The sequence below is a fragment of the Panthera onca genome, chromosome C1 (assembly GCF_046562875.1).
Source record: "Panthera onca isolate mPanOnc1 chromosome C1, mPanOnc1 haplotype 2, whole genome shotgun sequence".
NCBI classification, from domain to species: domain Eukaryota; kingdom Metazoa; phylum Chordata; class Mammalia; order Carnivora; family Felidae; genus Panthera; species Panthera onca.
This window is the reverse complement of record NC_138346.1, coordinates 61776217-61793872: the sequence shown is the minus strand read 5'-3', so window position 1 is coordinate 61793872 and position 17656 is coordinate 61776217. Positions and strand designations below refer to the sequence as shown.

The 17656-nt window shown below is 40.2% G+C and overlaps 1 protein-coding gene across 6 annotated transcripts in view; it reads right to left on the bottom strand.

Moving 5' to 3' along the window:
- Positions 1 to 3884: 3884 nt before the first annotated feature.
- METTL8 (methyltransferase 8, tRNA N3-cytidine) overlaps positions 3885 to 17656 on the bottom strand; it is a 97686-nt gene continuing 83914 nt past the window's right edge. For 3 of the 6 annotated variants that reach the window (XM_060621631.3, XM_060621629.2, XM_060621628.2), the window contains 3 exons: positions 17548 to 17654; positions 17357 to 17422; positions 16254 to 16628 (listed from right to left, as the gene is read on the bottom strand). In XM_060621631.3, the coding sequence (XP_060477614.1) occupies positions 16438 to 16628; positions 17357 to 17422; positions 17548 to 17654 (364 nt within the window). In that variant the 3' untranslated portion in view covers positions 16254 to 16437. The other 3 variants (XR_013557276.1, XR_013557275.2, XM_078451154.2) reach the window with 3 other exon arrangements.

Sequence of the window (17656 nt, the reverse complement as noted above, 5' to 3'; positions counted from 1 at the left end):
TGAGAGAATAAAAAACAACCATCCAGGTTGCCTGGCTGGCTCAGTCAGCAGAGTGAGTAACTCTTGATCTCTGGGTTATGAGTTGGAACCCCACATTGGGTGCAGAGATTACTTAAAAATGAAATCTTTTGGGGTGCCTGGGTGGCTTAGTTGGTTAAGTGTACGACTTCAGCTCAGGTCATGATCTCTCAGGTCGTGAGTTCAAGCCCCACATCTGGCTCTCTGCTGTCAGCAGGAGCCTACTTTGGATCTTCTGTTCCCCTCTTTATCTGCCCCTCCCCCACTCAGTCTCCCTCTCTGTCAAAAATAAACATTAAAAAAAATAAAATCTTTCAAAAAATCCACAACAACCAATCAATGCAGATGCATGAAATCAGAATCTGGTGGTGGAACCTTGGGATCAGTAATTTTAAGAACTCCCAGATGTTTCTAATGAACAGCTAAGGTAGAGATCAATGTGCTCCAATGGGAGCAGATAGAAATTTTCTAGAACACTGGGGTGCTTGAATGGCTCAGTCGGTTGAGCATCTGACTCTTGATTTTAGCTCAGGCCATGATCTCACGGTTTGTGAATTCAAGCCCCACATCAGGCTCTGTGCTGACAGTGCAGAGCCTGCTTGGGATTCTCTCTCTCTCTGCCCTTCCTGTGTGCGGCTGTCTCTCTCTCTCTCTAAATAAACTTAAAAAAAAAAAAGGGCAAAACAGGGGTGCCTGGGTGGCTCAGTCGGTTGAGTGTCAGACTGTTGTTTTTGGCTCAGGTCATGATTTCAGGGTCATAGGATCTGACACTAAGCATGGAGCCTGCCTGGGATTCTCTCTCTCCCTCTCCCCCCCTAGCACACGTGCAAATGCGCTTTCTCTCTCTCTCAAAAATGAAAAAGAATGAGGGGTTCCTGGATGGCTTAGTTGGCTAAGCATCCGAGTCTTGATTTTGTGAGATCGAGCCCCTCATCAGCACAGAGCCTCCTCGGCATTCTCTCTCTCCCTATATTTCTGCCCCTCCCCCATGCTCTTTCAAAATAAATAAAAACTTCTATTAAAAAAAGATAAGCATGAACTCTGAAGGGAGATGCAAGGTCAGAAAAAGGAAAATGAATACTCTGGTCAGAAGGCAGGAGGCTGGAAGTTGGAAGAAACGTAGTGCCTAAAATTCCAAACAAAGGCCCTCAACAAATGCTGGAGTTCTTTTATGTCATGCCAGCACGCTGTGTGGGGAAGTCAAATGTTAACAGCTTTGCTTCAGGCCCTCTCCACTTACCTATCACTTCCAACCATGAGGATTTGTGGAAGGCCTGAAAGGTTCCGTTTGCTTGGTGAAGGGTTTTGATGATCCATACTTAGGGGTGGAAGCTTATGAGAAAGTCATGCAGTGGGGGAAGCCCAGCATCTCCCGTCCTTAAGTCCTCTCTCCTGGACCAGGCAATGAATGTGTACGGAAACTGCCAGGCCAAGTCCAAGTGGGCGGGCATAGTGAGGAATAGCAGGAGGCAGGGTGGTGTGTGTGGAAAGCAGGTGGGAAGGGCCAAGAGCTAGAGCCAGAAGGCGGCAAGTTCAAGATTTTGGAAGGCTGAGCTGAACATAAGGGCTGATTTTCTTTTTCCTTTTTAAAAATTGTGGTAAAATATACCTAACACAAAATTTACCATCTTAAACATTTTTAGTATGTAGCTCAGTGACATTAAGTGCATTCATTCACGCTGTTGTGTTACCGTCACTACCAGCCATCCACAGAACTCTTTTCATCTTGCAAAACTACGACTTTACCATTAAATGCTAACTCCCCATTTTCCCAGTCCCTTGCAACCACAATTCGACTTTCTGTCTCTATGAATTTGACCATTCCAGGTACCTCAAATGGAGGTGGGGTGGAATCATACCATATTTGTCCTTTCGTGATTGGCCGATTTTACTTAGCATAATGCCCTCAAGGTTCACCCATGTTGTAGCATGTGTCAGAATTTTTAATTGTTAATTTTTTTTTTTTTAATTTGAGAGAGAGAACATGAACAGGGGAGAAGGACAGAGGGAGAGAGAAAAAGAATCTTCAGCAGGCTCCATACTCATGGAGCCTGAAGTGGGGCAAGATCCTATGACACTTATATCGTGACCTGAGCCAGAATCAAGAGTCAGACTCTCAACTGAGACACCCTTCTTCCTTTATAAGGCTTAATAATATTCCTTTGTGTGTATGTATCATGTTTTGTTTACCCATTCATCTGTTGATGGACACTTAGGTTGTTTCCATCTTTTGCGAATAATGCTGCCATACACATGGATGTACAAATATCATTTTGGGTCCCTGCTTTCAATTATTTTGGGTATATAACAAGAGGTGGGATTTCTGGTCATATGGTAATTCTATCTTTCATTTTTTGAGACACCACCATCCACCATAATGTTTCCATAAGTGCTGCACCATTTTACCTTCCCATCAATAGTGTATAAGCATTCTAATTTCTCCGTATCCTTGCCAACATTTATTTTCTGCTTCTTGGTGGTCTTCATCCTAATAGGTGTGAGGTGCCATCCCACTGCTTTTTAATTAGTGATGTCCAACACCTACCTGCCATCTGAGTGCCTTCTCCAAAGAAATGTCTATTTAAGTCCTCTGCTTATTTTATAATAGGGTAGTTTTGGTTTTTGTTGTTGAGTTGTAGGAGTTCTTTATATATTCTGGATATTAACCCCTTATCAAATACATAATTTGTGAACATTTTCTCCCATTCTGTGGATCACCCTTTCACTATGTTGAGTGTGTCCTTTGATGTACAGATTTTTTTATTTTGATGTAGCCCAGTTGATCTTTTTGGATTACAAAAAGATTCTTTTGTTGTTTGTGCTTTTGGTGTCATTTTCCAAGTAATCACTGTAAAACTTGTGTTATGAAGCTTTTCTCTTGTTTTCTTCTAAGAGTTTTATAGTTTTAGGGCTTACATTAAGTTTTTTTTTTTTTTAATCCATTTTGAGTTCATTTTTCTGTTTTACAAATGAAGGGTCCAACTTAATCCTTTTGCAAGTGGATATTCAGTTTTCCCAACATAATTTATTGAGAAGATTGTCCTTTCCCTATTGAATGGTGTTGGCACCCTTTAAAAAAATCATTTGATCATATATATGCAAGGTTTATTTCTGGGCTCCACAGGGGCTAATTTTTGAGTTTATGTGAGACTCAGGTGATAAATGTGACCAAAGGTAAGCCAGACCGGGTTCCCTGCTTGGAGGATCAGGTGAATGGTGTACGTGCAAGGAGTGGGGCTTTGTAGCACTATTACTAGGGAGAGTCTTGTAGATCTCTTGAAGGCAGCCCAGATATCATCTCAGTTGTGACCAGTTAGATGGATTGTGGTGATGCTGAATGGTGCTGAGAGATACTGTGAGTGGAAACCCTAAATGCTGTGAAGGAGGTGGTCTGTGTAGAGTTATGGGTAGTATTATTAAAAGTGATCTTGGACAACAGAGGGTATGTGGTACAGGGGCTACATCTTGAGGACTTTTTTTCACATGCTTTATTTGTCTTTCACTGGGTATCGCACGACTAGATTTGTTCATGGAGGGCCTTGGAAAGGGTCTCAAACATGAGGATGCCAACTGATATGGTACAGTAGGGTAGACTGTGGCAGTGCTGGCCAGTGGAGCCAAGAGGTTTAAGTAGGTGCCTGGAGCTAGGCAATTTACGTGAGAGATAGTTGCCACATCTCAGACAAATGGGCATCCGGCCTAAGTTGCAGGCATCTAAGAAGCAAGGGCCCAGGACTTATTCACCCTAGTATTGTCAGTGTCCAACACAGTTTCTGGAACACAGTGGGTGCTTAATAAATGTTTGAACGGAATTGAATCTAAGCCAAGGAAACAGAAATGACTTTCTGAAATAAAAAACTCAACTCTTCATAGTTAGGAACAGTTTCTTATGACTAATTTATTTATATTGCAGAAGGAGTCCATTTCTCCTCCTCTCCCCAAAAGAGACAAAGACTTTATCACCATCCTTTGTTAAAAAAAAACCACAAAACTATTAGTGATAGATTAATAATTATCACTTATTAAGCACCAATCATCTCCAGGCACCATGCCTTACATTTGATGTGCTTTGTATTTTGTATTTGCAACAATCTTCAGGTAAGCAATATTGTCTCCAATTTATAGTTTAGGACACTGAGGCTCAGATACCCAGATGGGTCCTGTGTTTCTTCTCTGAGAACCCTTTTTGCCTGTTCCTCCCTGGGAACTATCATTCTCATCTTCTAGTGTGCTCTTCTTCTAGGACAAATAAACCTTTTCTTTAGCTTCTAAACACAGCCTTATAAATAAACTATTAATAATCTTATCTATCTCCGGCCTTCCCCAAGTTCCCCACGTTCTTTGAGTTTGGCATCAACTCTGTCTTTAAAACACCATTCAGTGGGGGAAAAAATCACAAGTTTTGACTTCAACACAAGAATAATAGAATCATCTCCCTTCCATTTTAAATCGTGATAGAAACTATTAAGCACCTGTTCACATATTCACAAAAAGCTATTTTTTAAAAAATGAACAAGTAAAAGGAACAATAATCACCAGAAATCCTGGTGAGAGCTGGGTGGTGTGGTGTGGTTTTGGGTGCTTAATACAACCAAGTGTGTAAAAAGGATACCAGGCAACAGCACTGAGCACCTGAACTACACATTTTCTAGGTGCACAAGCCGGGTCCTGGTGCTGTACACCCAAAGGTGAAGGGACACAGGGTTCAGGAGGTGAAGCAGAACAAATAACGTGATGTGGGTTTAGTTGTCTCCTGTGGTCTAGAGTAGGGCAGCTCAAGGTGTGGGCTGTGGGCAGATGCTAGTCTGTTTTATTGCCAGCCTGTGTCAAGGTAAGTAGAGAAACTGAATAAATTTACGTCTGTTGAATCTAATAAAAATCTTGGGCTTGTATATTACCCATCTTTATTTTCTCCTGTTCATCCCTTTATTTCCAAACACCAGAGCAGCGCTTGACATGTAGCTGGTATACACTGGCTGCCTGGGAGATAATAAGGAGAGATTGCTGGGGAGAGGGCAGAGACTAGGAAACACAATGCCAGGAACTGGAGGACGTCTTTTTTTTTTTTTTTCCTAGTAATTTATCTTTGAAAAGTATTGGTCTATGACAGGTTGCAAATAGGCAAAACAAAACAAAAGGCAACAACTCATCCTTTACCTCAGATAGTTTGAGAAGTGCTGGGCTAGAGCCAGTTATTTGTTTTGCAAGTCAATATAGAAGCGGGGCTTGGCAGAGTTGTTAGATCTCCTGACCATTTATTTAGCAGTCTAGTAAAGATTTAAGTGTAGTAGGGTTTCCAGAATAATTCACTGGTAATACCTTTGGAAACTCACTTTTAGTTCCCAGCATTCCAACTGTCTACATGTGTCAGTGCATACCCTGAAGATTCCATCCATCACCAAGGCAGGTGCTCATAGACCTCGTCCACTGCCGCAGGATTATAGGTAAATGCTGAACAACTAGTGAAGGGGTAGCTCTCTAAGCCTACTACTCAGCAAGTCACAAAGGGCATAGTAGAGTCCACTCCACATTGCTCTAGCCTCAGTAGATGTGGCATAAGTTTACTAGGCACTTATAAACATTTCAGGTAACGCCCACTCCTGTTGTTTCTCGCCATGTGGAGGGACCCACCTGGTTTCTTTAATCCTGCTTTCTTCATTCCTGAGAGAGGTAGAGTACCTTATACAGGTGAATTTGGGAAACGAATTAGGCATGCTTAACCTAGTCCTCCTCCTCTCTCTCTCTCGGAAACTGGCTACTCTGTAAGAGGCTGTACAGGGGCAGACCCCCATGAGCACAGTCAATCTGTGGGTCTTGATTCCTGGATTGAATAGTAGGAAGCCAATTTTTCCCATGTACCCTGGGCCATTTTTCTCCAGTATCAGCTTCTCTCAGCTGGTTTGAAGTTTGGGCAGGAACACAGAGATATTTTGGGGGCTTCTCTCAAACCTAACTAAATGGTGGTGACTATACATTGAGGCCTTGTCTCATAGGCTATGCTGGCCTGCATTCTTCACGTGCCTTCCATTAATCTTCTCGCAGAGGGTCAGAAGATCATGAATTACTTGGTGACTACATCATATTGATATGTAATCTGTACCTTCCTCTGTCATACTGGTGAATGAGGGCAATCTTCTGGCTCAATGTCCCCTTCTGCCTGCACTTCTCTGGGTGTGTTTCTCCTAAAGCTGTGTCCCATCTTTCCAGGTTTTTGAAGATCAATAAATTCATACTTTGTGACACATCATGATGGAAAACATAAGGGTCCTGGAATCAAAAGGAAGAATCAGATAAAAGGGAGTCTTTGCTCTTCCAAAAGGTATCAAGAACAAAATGTCTTACTAGCTGTTTCTACGGTATAATTCAGGTAAACAGGAAAAAGCTCATGGCCTCTCCAGCCTTTCCATTTCCAAGGCCAACTTAGGGCTCTTTTTTGGCTCTTTCTGAGCTACGCCAGGGGGCATTTAAGTTTACAGCCCATTTCTCTGAGATTCAGTTACAAGTCACTCTTGCTATAATTTTCTCTGACCTTGCATTTTTCTTTGGGTCACTGGAGCAGTATTTGGTTAATCTGCCTGTGAACACTGCTTACTTTCTCTAAGCCAGAGTGTGGCTTGCTTCTTCTGGTAGCCCTTCCTAGTGATGACTAGCTATGCCTGGCTGAGGTTGAGAAATGACTGACCCTAGATTCCTTGTCACCATATTGACTCTGTCAACTAGACCCTATTTATGCCCATGGCTTTGTATTGCTTTTCCCCACCCCCAATTATGGCCTTATTACTTTGTATTACAGATTAAGTCCTTAGGGGTGCCTGAGTGACTTAGTCCAAGTGTCTGACTCTTGGTTTTGGCTCATGGTTCATGAGTTTGAGCCCCACATCAGGCTCTGCGATGACAGCCTGGAGCCTGCTTGGGATTCTCTGTCTCTCTCCTTCTCTCTTTGCCCCTTCCATGCTTGTGCTCGCTCTCAAAATAAATAAGTACACTTAAAAAAAGAAAAGACAGTACCCACCCCCTTGATGTAGTTCTTTGTCAGTGTTTTCTATTTTTATCATTCAACTTTGCTAGTCCAAACATATTTTAATGTAAAAATGCATTAATATAGAAAAGCATAGGCTTCAGGTTTGGAAAGTGGTCCCTTTGGAAAGTTACTGACCTCATAGAACTATAAATAAATTCCCCAAGGTAGGATGAACCGAAAGTAACTTATATTCATATACAAACATAATTAAGTATAGATACAGTTGCATAAGTAGAATAAGATTTAATGTAAATGTGCCAAAGAGAAGAAAGAACCAAAAAAAAAAAAAATGCATAAAACTTGAAATAAGAAAATGTCCAGAGGCACCTGGGTGGCTCAGTTGGGTGAGTGGCTGACTCTTGGTTTTGGCTCAGGTCATAATCTTACAGTTTGTGAGTTCAAGCCCCATGTCTTGTTCTTCACTGAGCATGGAGCCTGCTTGGGATTCTCTCTCTCCCTCTCTCTGCTCCTCCCCTGCTCACTGGCTCTTGAAATAAATAAACAAACATTAAAAGAAAATGTCCAACTGGATAATAACCAAAGCTTCATTAACTTAGCAGTCTTGGGGGCCCAGAAAGTGAGGCAGCCCAAGCCAAATTCCTCTGGTGTCGCAGGTCCTTCTATACCAGCCCAGGCAACTGGCGATGGAACCAGAGCAGGGGCAAATGTTGTGCAGCACACTGTATTGTAGGTAAAAACCAGCCAACAGGGAATTCATTATTCTTGAAAGTTTCCCTGTGTACATGATCAGCTTCTGCGTGCACTTGGAGGAGAGACAACCCTATTAAAATGCCTTTTAAAAAGTCAGAGCTAAATGACTATAAACATGAAAACTTTGAGGAATGGGGGTAAAATCTATGAGGAAAACATCAGCTTATGTATCCAGGGAATGAGCAGAACTTAATTCCCATTCCAGCATGGGGCTGCTGGGCACCAGGCTCCTTCCACTCTGGGTAGAAAACAAATCCCCAAGTTGCTACTGAGCCAAACTTTAAAGGCCAGTCAGGAAATGAGCAGCACTCCCGAATGGGAAAGACTGGATCAGTGTTTTTTCTAAAGTAAACAAAAGATCTGCAAAAGTATTTCCTTGCACTATTTGGCAAGAGAAAGAAGCACCTGGAGAGTGAGTTAGGATGAGAAACCATATAAGACATGGGAGTAAAACAAGGATGGTTATAATGAAGCTTTGTCTCACTAATCTCCAGAGCCCAAGTGTTCTATTAGGAAACAAAGCTGCAAATGAAGAGACACTCAGAAAGACTGGTTGATTAAGAATATATTCAGGGAAAGGATAAATAGAATAAATGCTTTTCTGGATCTCGAATTGCATCCTTCATTTGGATTTCTTAAAAACTTTAAAAATAGTGGAATATATACATTAAAATAAATGAGGGCTGTGAAGGAAGAAGTATGAGCAATGAAAAAAGCAATTATCCTTGGAGACAGAAATTTCCTTGCTTCAATGCAGCATGTGACGCTGGCAATTTCAGCCATTCTCTTTCAGGTGCTTTTCAGTGTGAGTTCCAAATGCTGCTTGAGGGGACTCGGTCTCAGTTACCTGAGGGACTGGGGCATAACTAAAGATGTATGGAGAGCTCTCACATTCTTTACGCCAAACATTCTGTTCAGTAGGATAGCCTCAGGAGGAAGATAAGTCACCCTTGGGAGACAGGTAAGAGAAATGAGGCAGCAATTGCATAGCATTGACTGTGGTAAGTACATAGCATTAAAACAAAACAGAACAACAACAAAAACCCAAAAAAACCTCAAAGGCATCTTATCATTAATTTTACGAAGTCACACAGTTTTGGCTCTTTTTCCCAATGAAAAAGGCTGAAAGACTTGAAGTGTGATTGCCATTCCTCAATGATTCTGAAACAACCAATAATCAATACATAAAGATTAACGGAGAAAGAAAATTCATTTCTGCTCTTTGTGCAAGGAGCTAGGAAGTGTCACATAAGGGAGCAATGGATTGAAAAAACTGCCAAAAAACTTGTATAAGCCTAACAAAACTTACAGTTTTCCTGGACCAAACCCATCAGCCCAAGTAGGAGAGATGGTGCTTGGGGCTTTTAAGGAGGCAATCAATGGCTCACTTCATTTGATAGGCAACATCTGATAGAAAAACATGTATTTTCTGGGGCCCAGGCTCAACTTGGTGCCTACCTGCTGGAGAAAATCAAAGATAAAGATGCAAATCCCTGGGAAGCCAGGGACACAGCTAACTGGACGCTTTTTGTGACTCTCTGAAGTCCATGTGCTCCTAAAGTACTGATTTTTTTTTTCTCCTTATGAAATGTTAACATGTATTTTTATTCATTCACCTGCCTCTAGCTGTTCCTTACTAAAGGTTAAGTGGTTGTGAAACCACATGCACTAGAGAATCCAAAGCAGCTGTTTCAAGCTCTTGAACAAGTAGTGGTGCCTTGTAGTTCCAGGGGAAGAGGCGGGGGGCTCTCTTTGACCACCTGCAGGTTTTACTGTGCTCCATCCATCTCATGCCAACCTGGCTTGCCAGTGTTAGGGTCACTGTGCTCTGAGACACTTCAGAATGGTGCTCTGGGGAGCTGTGTTCTGCAGCCTCCTGGGCCTCTCCGGCAGGTGCACTTGCATTTTCAATTTGATGCTGTTTTTCTTACCCTCTGCCTGCACTCATACACAGAACTATTATTACTTGTTACTGCATGTTGCTGATTCATACTCGGAGGAAAAAGTAATTTTGTCTTCAACACCTCTTCCCTGTCATTTAAGGCATATGTTAATGAAAGACAGATTTTGGCATCCATTCTCTTTTGAAGCTTTGAAGCCACAATATAAGATTCATTATAACTGAAGATGCAACTGTTATTTTACTTCTATTTATAACAACACCAAAGTCATCTTGCAGGTACCTTTGTGCCTCTCAAATCCCAAACCATATTCCAAGAAATGCTCAACATTTTAGGCTTGAATTGGCATTAATGTACATACAATGTTTTAAATAAAGATGTTTCCACTTGTATTTTATTACTGACAATCCCTGAATTCACATATTTTAGATTATACAAAAGCTGAATCCCTTTGAAGACATGTTAAGGGCTTTTTCAGACTGATTTTTTTTTTCTTTAAGTGAGGAGTACGCAAGTGATGGGTGCTCTGCTCACTCGGAGGGGAGCCAAATGGAAGCCTGAAGCCTGAAGCCTGAAGCCTGAAGCCTGAAGCCTGAAGGGGGTGGGGTGAGAACAGAAGTAAACATATGCAGAATGCTGAAAAGAACTGATTGAAAGCTTTTGCTCTGTCATTCCTCTCTTTCCTTTCCTGCTTTTCCTTCCCAGTTTGTGACTGTGGACCAAATGCAACCTACTTATTTCAAAGAATCACTGGATCTGGAATGAGCTGTCACCTTGTAGATTGTCTCATCCAAACTCCTACCCATTGCTATAATTCTCCGCTTGATTCAGGAGCACTTTTTCTCCTCCAGCAGCTTTCCCAGCAGCATTTGAGCCTATCAATTAAAAGTGTGCTGAGGAGACTAGAGGTTTTGCAATCAGTTCTGGGTCCAAACTGTGGCTCTCTCACTGACTTGTGATATCCAGGGCAAGTTATCCCAAATCTCAGGGCCCCTGTCTTATCTGTTAAATGGCTATAATAGAAATGAATTCACAGCAGTCTGAAAATTAAATGAAGTAATAGTTTAATATATAAAACTGTAGTCTATAAAAGACTCAGCACTCAGAGCTAAATTAAGAGTAGCTAAGTGTTGGGGTGCCTGGGTGGCTCAGTCGGTTGGGCGTCCGACTTTGGCTCAGGTCATGATCTCGTGACTTGTCACGCGATTTGTGAGTTCGAGCCCCGTGTCAGGCTCTGTGCTGACAGGAGCCTGGAGCCTGCTTCAGATTCTGTGTCTCCCCCTCTCTTTGTCCCTCCCATGCTCTTAACTCTGTCTCTCTATAATAAATAAATGTTAAAAAAAATTTTTTTTAATAAAAAAAAGAGTAGCTAAGTGTTTCAAAAGGAACTAAGACCCAAGCTTTCTGTTGACTCCAAGGCAATATTTTTCCACGGCATCTTACTGTCTTTCTCACAAGGTCTCATGAAACCGCTGAAAAAGTTTCTGTTGCTGGAATACTCTGTATACTGTCTTATAGACTGTAAATGTTGTTACTAATCACAATACCTCACACATATTCAGTGCTTTAGAATTTACAATGCACTTTCACATGTGGGGAGGGAAAATCCACGCCAACATGTCGTCTACGGATGACTAATAGAGGCAGGAAGCAGAAGGAGCAGAGGCTCTGAAAGAGGTCTATTAGTGATGCAAATGTGAAGTTATCTGCACTTGTGAGGAGCATAATAAACATTAAAACCAATTAGAAGTAACAACGAGTGATAAGTTCCAGTTTCAGAATTCGGCTTTGATGAGTTAGAAAACCATAGGAAGACAGCATAAGAGTTTGGGGGCAAGAATTTAGCTAACCTGAAGTTTCAGTCTAAATGATTCAGATGCCCAGGGGGACATCTCTTTGCCTATGGGTGAGGTTTCACAAACTAAAGTAACTATTTAGATTGCATAATGGTAGAAACCTCCGTGTGTTCATAATTCAGAGACAAAGCATATGGACCAGAGTCAAGCAACACAAATAATTTCTCAGAAGTCAACATTAACTTGGTGTTTCAATACAACAAATGTGTCATACTGAATGCAAAACTTTTAATAACAGAAACCGTTACCTTGGCTTTTTTGCAAACTTCTGAGAACAGTTTGTGTAGGAGAGTTTTTACATTTGGAAAATACTCAAAAGCGAATTTTTAGAAGTGTGGAAAAATAGAGGGTGCATTTTTAATACAGAATATTTCATTGTTTCTATCTTGCAAGAAGATGAAGGAACATCTTTTTCGATTAGAAAGAAAACTGTCCTTTTGAAATTCAGCTCCCTCAGAAGAATTTTTAAATATCAAACTCTGCCTAACTGGTCCTAGCTTTATGTTTATGAAGAAAAAATTAGAATTTCATGCAGTTATCAAATATTTTAAGCTAATACCCAAGCAGATATATTTGCAACACTTCATGATTTTAAAACAACTCAAACTTATTACTTTCTGGAGGTCAGAACTCTGAAATGGGTCTCACTAATCTAAAATCAAGGTATCGGCAGGGCTGCTTTCCTTCTGGAAAGGCTCCAGGGAAGAATACATTTCCTGTCTTTTTTTTTTCCTTTTAATTTATTTAAATCCAAGTTAGCTAACATATGGTGTAATAATGATTTCAGGAATAGAATTTAGTGATTCATCACTTACAACATTCATTCACCGAGTGCTCGTTCCCACAAGTGCCCTCTTTAATGCCCCCTGTCCATTTAGCCCATCCCCCCACCCAACACCCCTCCAGCAACCCTCAGTTCATTCTCTGTATTTAAGAGTCTCTTATGGTTTGTCTCCCTCTCTGTTTTTATATTATTTTTGCTTCTCTTCCCTTATGTGCATCTATTTTGTATTTTAAATTCTACACGAGTGAAATCATATGATATCTGTCTTTCTCTGACTTATTTGGCTTAACATAATACACTCTAGTTCTATCCACATTGTGGATTGGATTGGAAAGAATTTCATTCTTTTTGATCACTGAATAATATTCTATTGTATATATACCACATCTTCCGTATCTATTCATCAGTTGATGAACATGTGGGCTCTTTCCATACTTTGGCTATTGTCGATAGTGCTGCTATAAACATTGGGGGGCATGTGCCCCTTTGAAACAGCACTCCTGTATCCTTTGGATAAATACCTAGTAGTGCAATTGCTGGGTTGTAGAGTAGTTTTATTTTTAATTTTTTGAGGAATCCCCACACTGTTTTCCAGAGTGGCTACACCAGTTTGCATTCCCACCAGCAGTGCAAAAGGGTTCCTCTTTCTTTGCATCCTCACCAACATCTGTTGTTGCCTGAGTTAATTTTAGCCATTCTGACAGGTGTGAGGTGGTATACCTCATTATGGTTTTGATTGATATTTCCCTGATGATGAGTGATGTTGAGCATCTTTTCATGAGTCTATTAGCCATCTGGATGTCTTCTTTGGAAAAGTGTCTATTCATGTCTTTTGACCATTTCTCCACTGGATTGTTTTTTTGAGTGTTGATTTTGATAAGTTCTTTATAGATTTTGGATACTAACCCTTTATCTGATATGTCATTTGCAAATATCTTCTCCCATTCCATTGACTGCCTTTTAGTTTTGCTGATTGTTTCCTTCACTGTGCAGAAGCTTTTTATCTTGATGAGGTCCCAATAGTTCATTTTTGCTTTTGTTTCCCTTGCCTCCAGAGACATGTCAAGTAAGAAACTGCTGCAGCCAAAGTCAAAGAGATTGTTGCCTGCTTTCTCCTCAAGGATTTTGATGGCTTCCTGTCTTACATTTAGGTCTTTCATCCATTTTGAGTTTATTTTTGTGTATGGTGTAAGAAAGTGGTCCAGGTTCATTCTTCTGCATGTTGCTGTCCAGTTCTCCCAGCACCATTTGCTGAAGAGATTGTCTTTTTTCCATTGGATATTCTTTCCTGCTTTGTCAAAGATTTGTTGGCCATACATTTGTGGGGCCATTTCTGGGTTCTCTATTCTGTTCCACTGATCTGAGTGTCTGTTTTTGTGCCAGTACCATACTGTCTTGATGATTACAGCTTTGTAATACAGCTTGAAGTATTGTGATGCCTCCAGCTTTGGTTTTCTTTTTCAGGACTGCTTTGGCTATTTGGGGTCTTTTCTGGTTCTATATGAATTTTAGGATTGTTTGTTCTAGCTCTGTGAAGAATGCTGGTGGTATTTTATAGGGATTGCCACATGATTTTTTATTATCTATAGGCAAAAGTTTACCCCCCCACTCCTTTTTTTTTCCCCCTCTGCCAAAAATCTGTTATTTTGTCTAGCAGCAACTTTAAGTAGGGGGCTGATTTAGGTGGGCTAAGCAAGAGAAAGACTGACCAGATAAGCAGAAGACACTGGTAGAAATGACCTATTGAGCAGCCATGTGGATTAAGAGGTCTATGCTAGACGGAGCCCAAAAGAGCCCAGTTTGTGTCTCACATTCCAAATTTGGTTGATGTATTTTTGAAGTTTCTAAAGGTCAACTACATGCTATAATACATTATAGAAAGACACAAAGCTGAATTTTACTGTGCCAGTCAAAAGCCTGGCTTGAATCTGCTATTTAGGACTGAGAGAGAGAGAGAGAGAGAGAGAGAGAATGATTTACATGTGTGAGGATGTGAGAATGATTTTATCTTCTGTTGTTTTTAAAACCACCTTAGGCCATGATTTTTAAATTGAGACACAAGAAGATCTACTGGGGTTCCCATAGCAACATTAACTTATCTAACTGCCCTTGTTGTATGTAATACGTTCATTAGTTTGGCTTTAAATGTACACTTTAATTATGAAATACAACAGAGTGAAGAGTCTCAGGCAAATTTCAACTTTTGGATTATTGACGTAAGCATATTTAAACAGAAACCTTAATATTGTACTTCTGAGGAATTGCTACCAAGGCAAGTATATGCAAAAAGCTTGTGATCCTCCTTGCTCCCACGTCTGACCTCACTGCATTCCATTCTACATAAGATGCCCTAATCTCTCTAAATATATTCATAACATGCTATCAGTAGGATAAAACAGAAACAAAGAAACAAACTTCAGATTGCTCCAATCCAGAGACTAGAACCCAATGTGTCCCCCCCCTTTTTTTCAAAATTTATTTATTTTGAGAGAGACAGAGAGTGAGTGCAAGCAGGGGAGGGGCAGAAAGAGAGAATCTCAAGCAGGCTCCGTGCTGTCAGCCCAGAACCCGACGTGGGCGGGGCTCCGTCCCACAAACCGTGAGATCATAACCTGAGTAGAAATCAAGAGTTGGATGCTTAACTGACTGAGCCACCCAAGCGACCCCCCAAAATGTGCTCTTCTATTCAAAGCTGTCTATAAGCTGACCTCCCTATCTTCTGTCCATGATTCCTCATCTCGAATGGTCCATACCAAACACACTTGTTTTTCATCATCTTCTGAGAGCATATGTTCAAGGACTAGCCTCACACCCACCTCCCCCAGAATGCTGATACTTCCCCTTTCCTTCCCACCAGCTAATCTTTCTCTCTCTTTGGAACCACTATTGCTGCTGCTACCACTACTACGTGACATGTTTATGACTAGGCAGCATCCCTCTTCTCTTTTTTTGATAACAGGGTCTTCATTCTCCTTTGAGGAACTTTTCTCCACTCCATACATTCAGTCGCATCGTCAATGAAGCCACCCTGCCCCAACCTGTCAAGAGATGAATCCATGACCCAAGTGGGACCAATCACATTCTTACAGAAAACTGAATTTTAAGTGAATTCAAAAAGGAAAAAACAGTGGGAACTAAATTTTTCCCATGGTGGTCCTTCAAGAGACTATCCATTTCTTCCAGATTTCTATGGCTCATAACCAAAGTCCACTAGCTGATAAGTTCCCTATTTGAGTACCTGTTCATATATTATCAGAGATTGTGATTGAGAGGCTTGGGATGTGCACATTTTTCTTTGCCAGCCAGATCCTATTTATGCTCCCTGAAGACAGGACTGAGTCTTTGTTGTATTACTCCATATAATTTCACACAATGTAAGTACCCAGTAGATGTTGTATAACAAACGAAAAACCAATCTTAGAAACTCTGTTTTTACAAAGTACAATTTGAAAGCCAACTTATACCCTTTTTGAGGCAAGGTGGTAAATAAATTTTTAATTGCTACAATTTAAGAATTTTCTCGTGTATAGCAGTTGTCTTAAAGAGAGATTACAACTTGTATGCCTAAGAATAGCCTGAAAATAATGTTAGCTTGGGTCATACTTCCCCAATTTTAGGAAAGGAAAGAGAAACTAACATTCTATTTCAGACATTAGTTTCTGAATCAAAAAAAAAAAAAAAAGAGTTTTGGGAAAAAACAGACAACAACAAAACAAACACCTTAGTCTTGGTTTTGTGACTGGCCAAGGAAACGAGGAGAGCTGCCTTTCTGCTATCAGATAAGAGAGGAAGAGAATTTAACTGTGTTAGACTAATGTATAAATAGATGTTTTTTTCCCACTTCTAAAAAATGGCAGGGTATAGTTTCTCAGAATCATCTGACTTATATCAGTCATTTAACTGAATGCTTATAAAATTCAAAGAGGAAACAAAATGGTTAGACACAATAAACCCAAACAAGCTTGAGCACAGAATATGGCATACTCTTCCAAATCATTTACAAGTGCTTAAAATGAACAAAAGAGCTCACCCATGATAAACAGCAGGATATACAAATTCTCTTGTCTTCCCTTTCAAAAATGAAAGATTTACAGAAGTCTTTGAATAGTGTAATCCTCTGGTTTGTACCTTAACATGATACATAACTCAGCCATGAGAAAGGAGTGGTGATACCAATTTGGAGGGTTTTTGAGTCAAGTGTAATGGTTTCTGGAATTTGCCTTGAACCCACACTCGGTGCATTTTCACTTGTTTTTTCCTATTAACTTGTAAGCGACGATCAACCAGATTTTGCTTCTCATCTAACCCAGCCTTGCAGAACATAGTGTGGACTTCCCCTGTTGAGACAAAAGTGGCAATCAAATGTATATGTGACTGGGGCTTGGTGGGGGGAAAAGGAGACAGTCAAGAACAATGGAATGACTGACCATCTAAATTTCATTTAAACCAAGAAACTCTCTAGTACAAATGAGTTAAGGAAACCTGTGAAACCAAATAGGTTTCTTCTACTTCACAGAAATATACCAATATACACAGTTTAACATAGCAGGCATAAATAGATATACATTACTTACTACTGGTTGCAAATTTAAATATTTTGAAAGGTGCCCTCTGTTCTGAGTTTTTGTTAGTTTGCAGAGACCCCAAATGGCACATTTTAAAAGTGCTCACATAAGTTTGGAGAAAATCCTTGCATGCAGAATTCATTTTAAAAGTTTTTTTTTTTTTTTTTTTTTTAAAGGAGAAATTGACAAGAGACAAGTAATTTTCTATGGACTCTTAAAATCAAATTCCCTCCTTTGGTTGTGGTATGTCATCAGCTTCTTCATATCTGGGCTAACAGTACTTCCAAAATGGAACAGACTACATCTTCATTTGGGTATAAGATGAAACAAGTGATTCTTTTAAAGCAGTTTCAGCTGGGAAAAGACTAAAAGGCAAAAAGGCCATTTTCAAGCTTTCATGTAGAACAGCTACAGTGTGGTGACAGACTAACCAAAGAGTTTTTTTTTTTTTTTTTTTTTTTTTTTTACAGCTAATTATTTCCCCTTATAGATAAGCATACCTTTCGTAAAGAAATATGCTCTGGTACCATCTCCTCGCACATAAAAATTTTCAGATAAGCAATGACCTAAAAAAAATAATTGCGATCAGAGAAACCTAGTATTCCTTCAAACAAAACAAACAAAAACTTGAAATAAAATATAAACAAAGCATTCTTTAAAACACATGAAAATAACTCCAAGCTGAATATACCCCTTTTAAAACGAAGCTGAGTCTTATCATATCTTCCATAGTCCCGAAATAGCAGCATTCCCCCAGGCTTCAGTAACTTGGACAGTCGGTTTATAACACCTTGCATCCT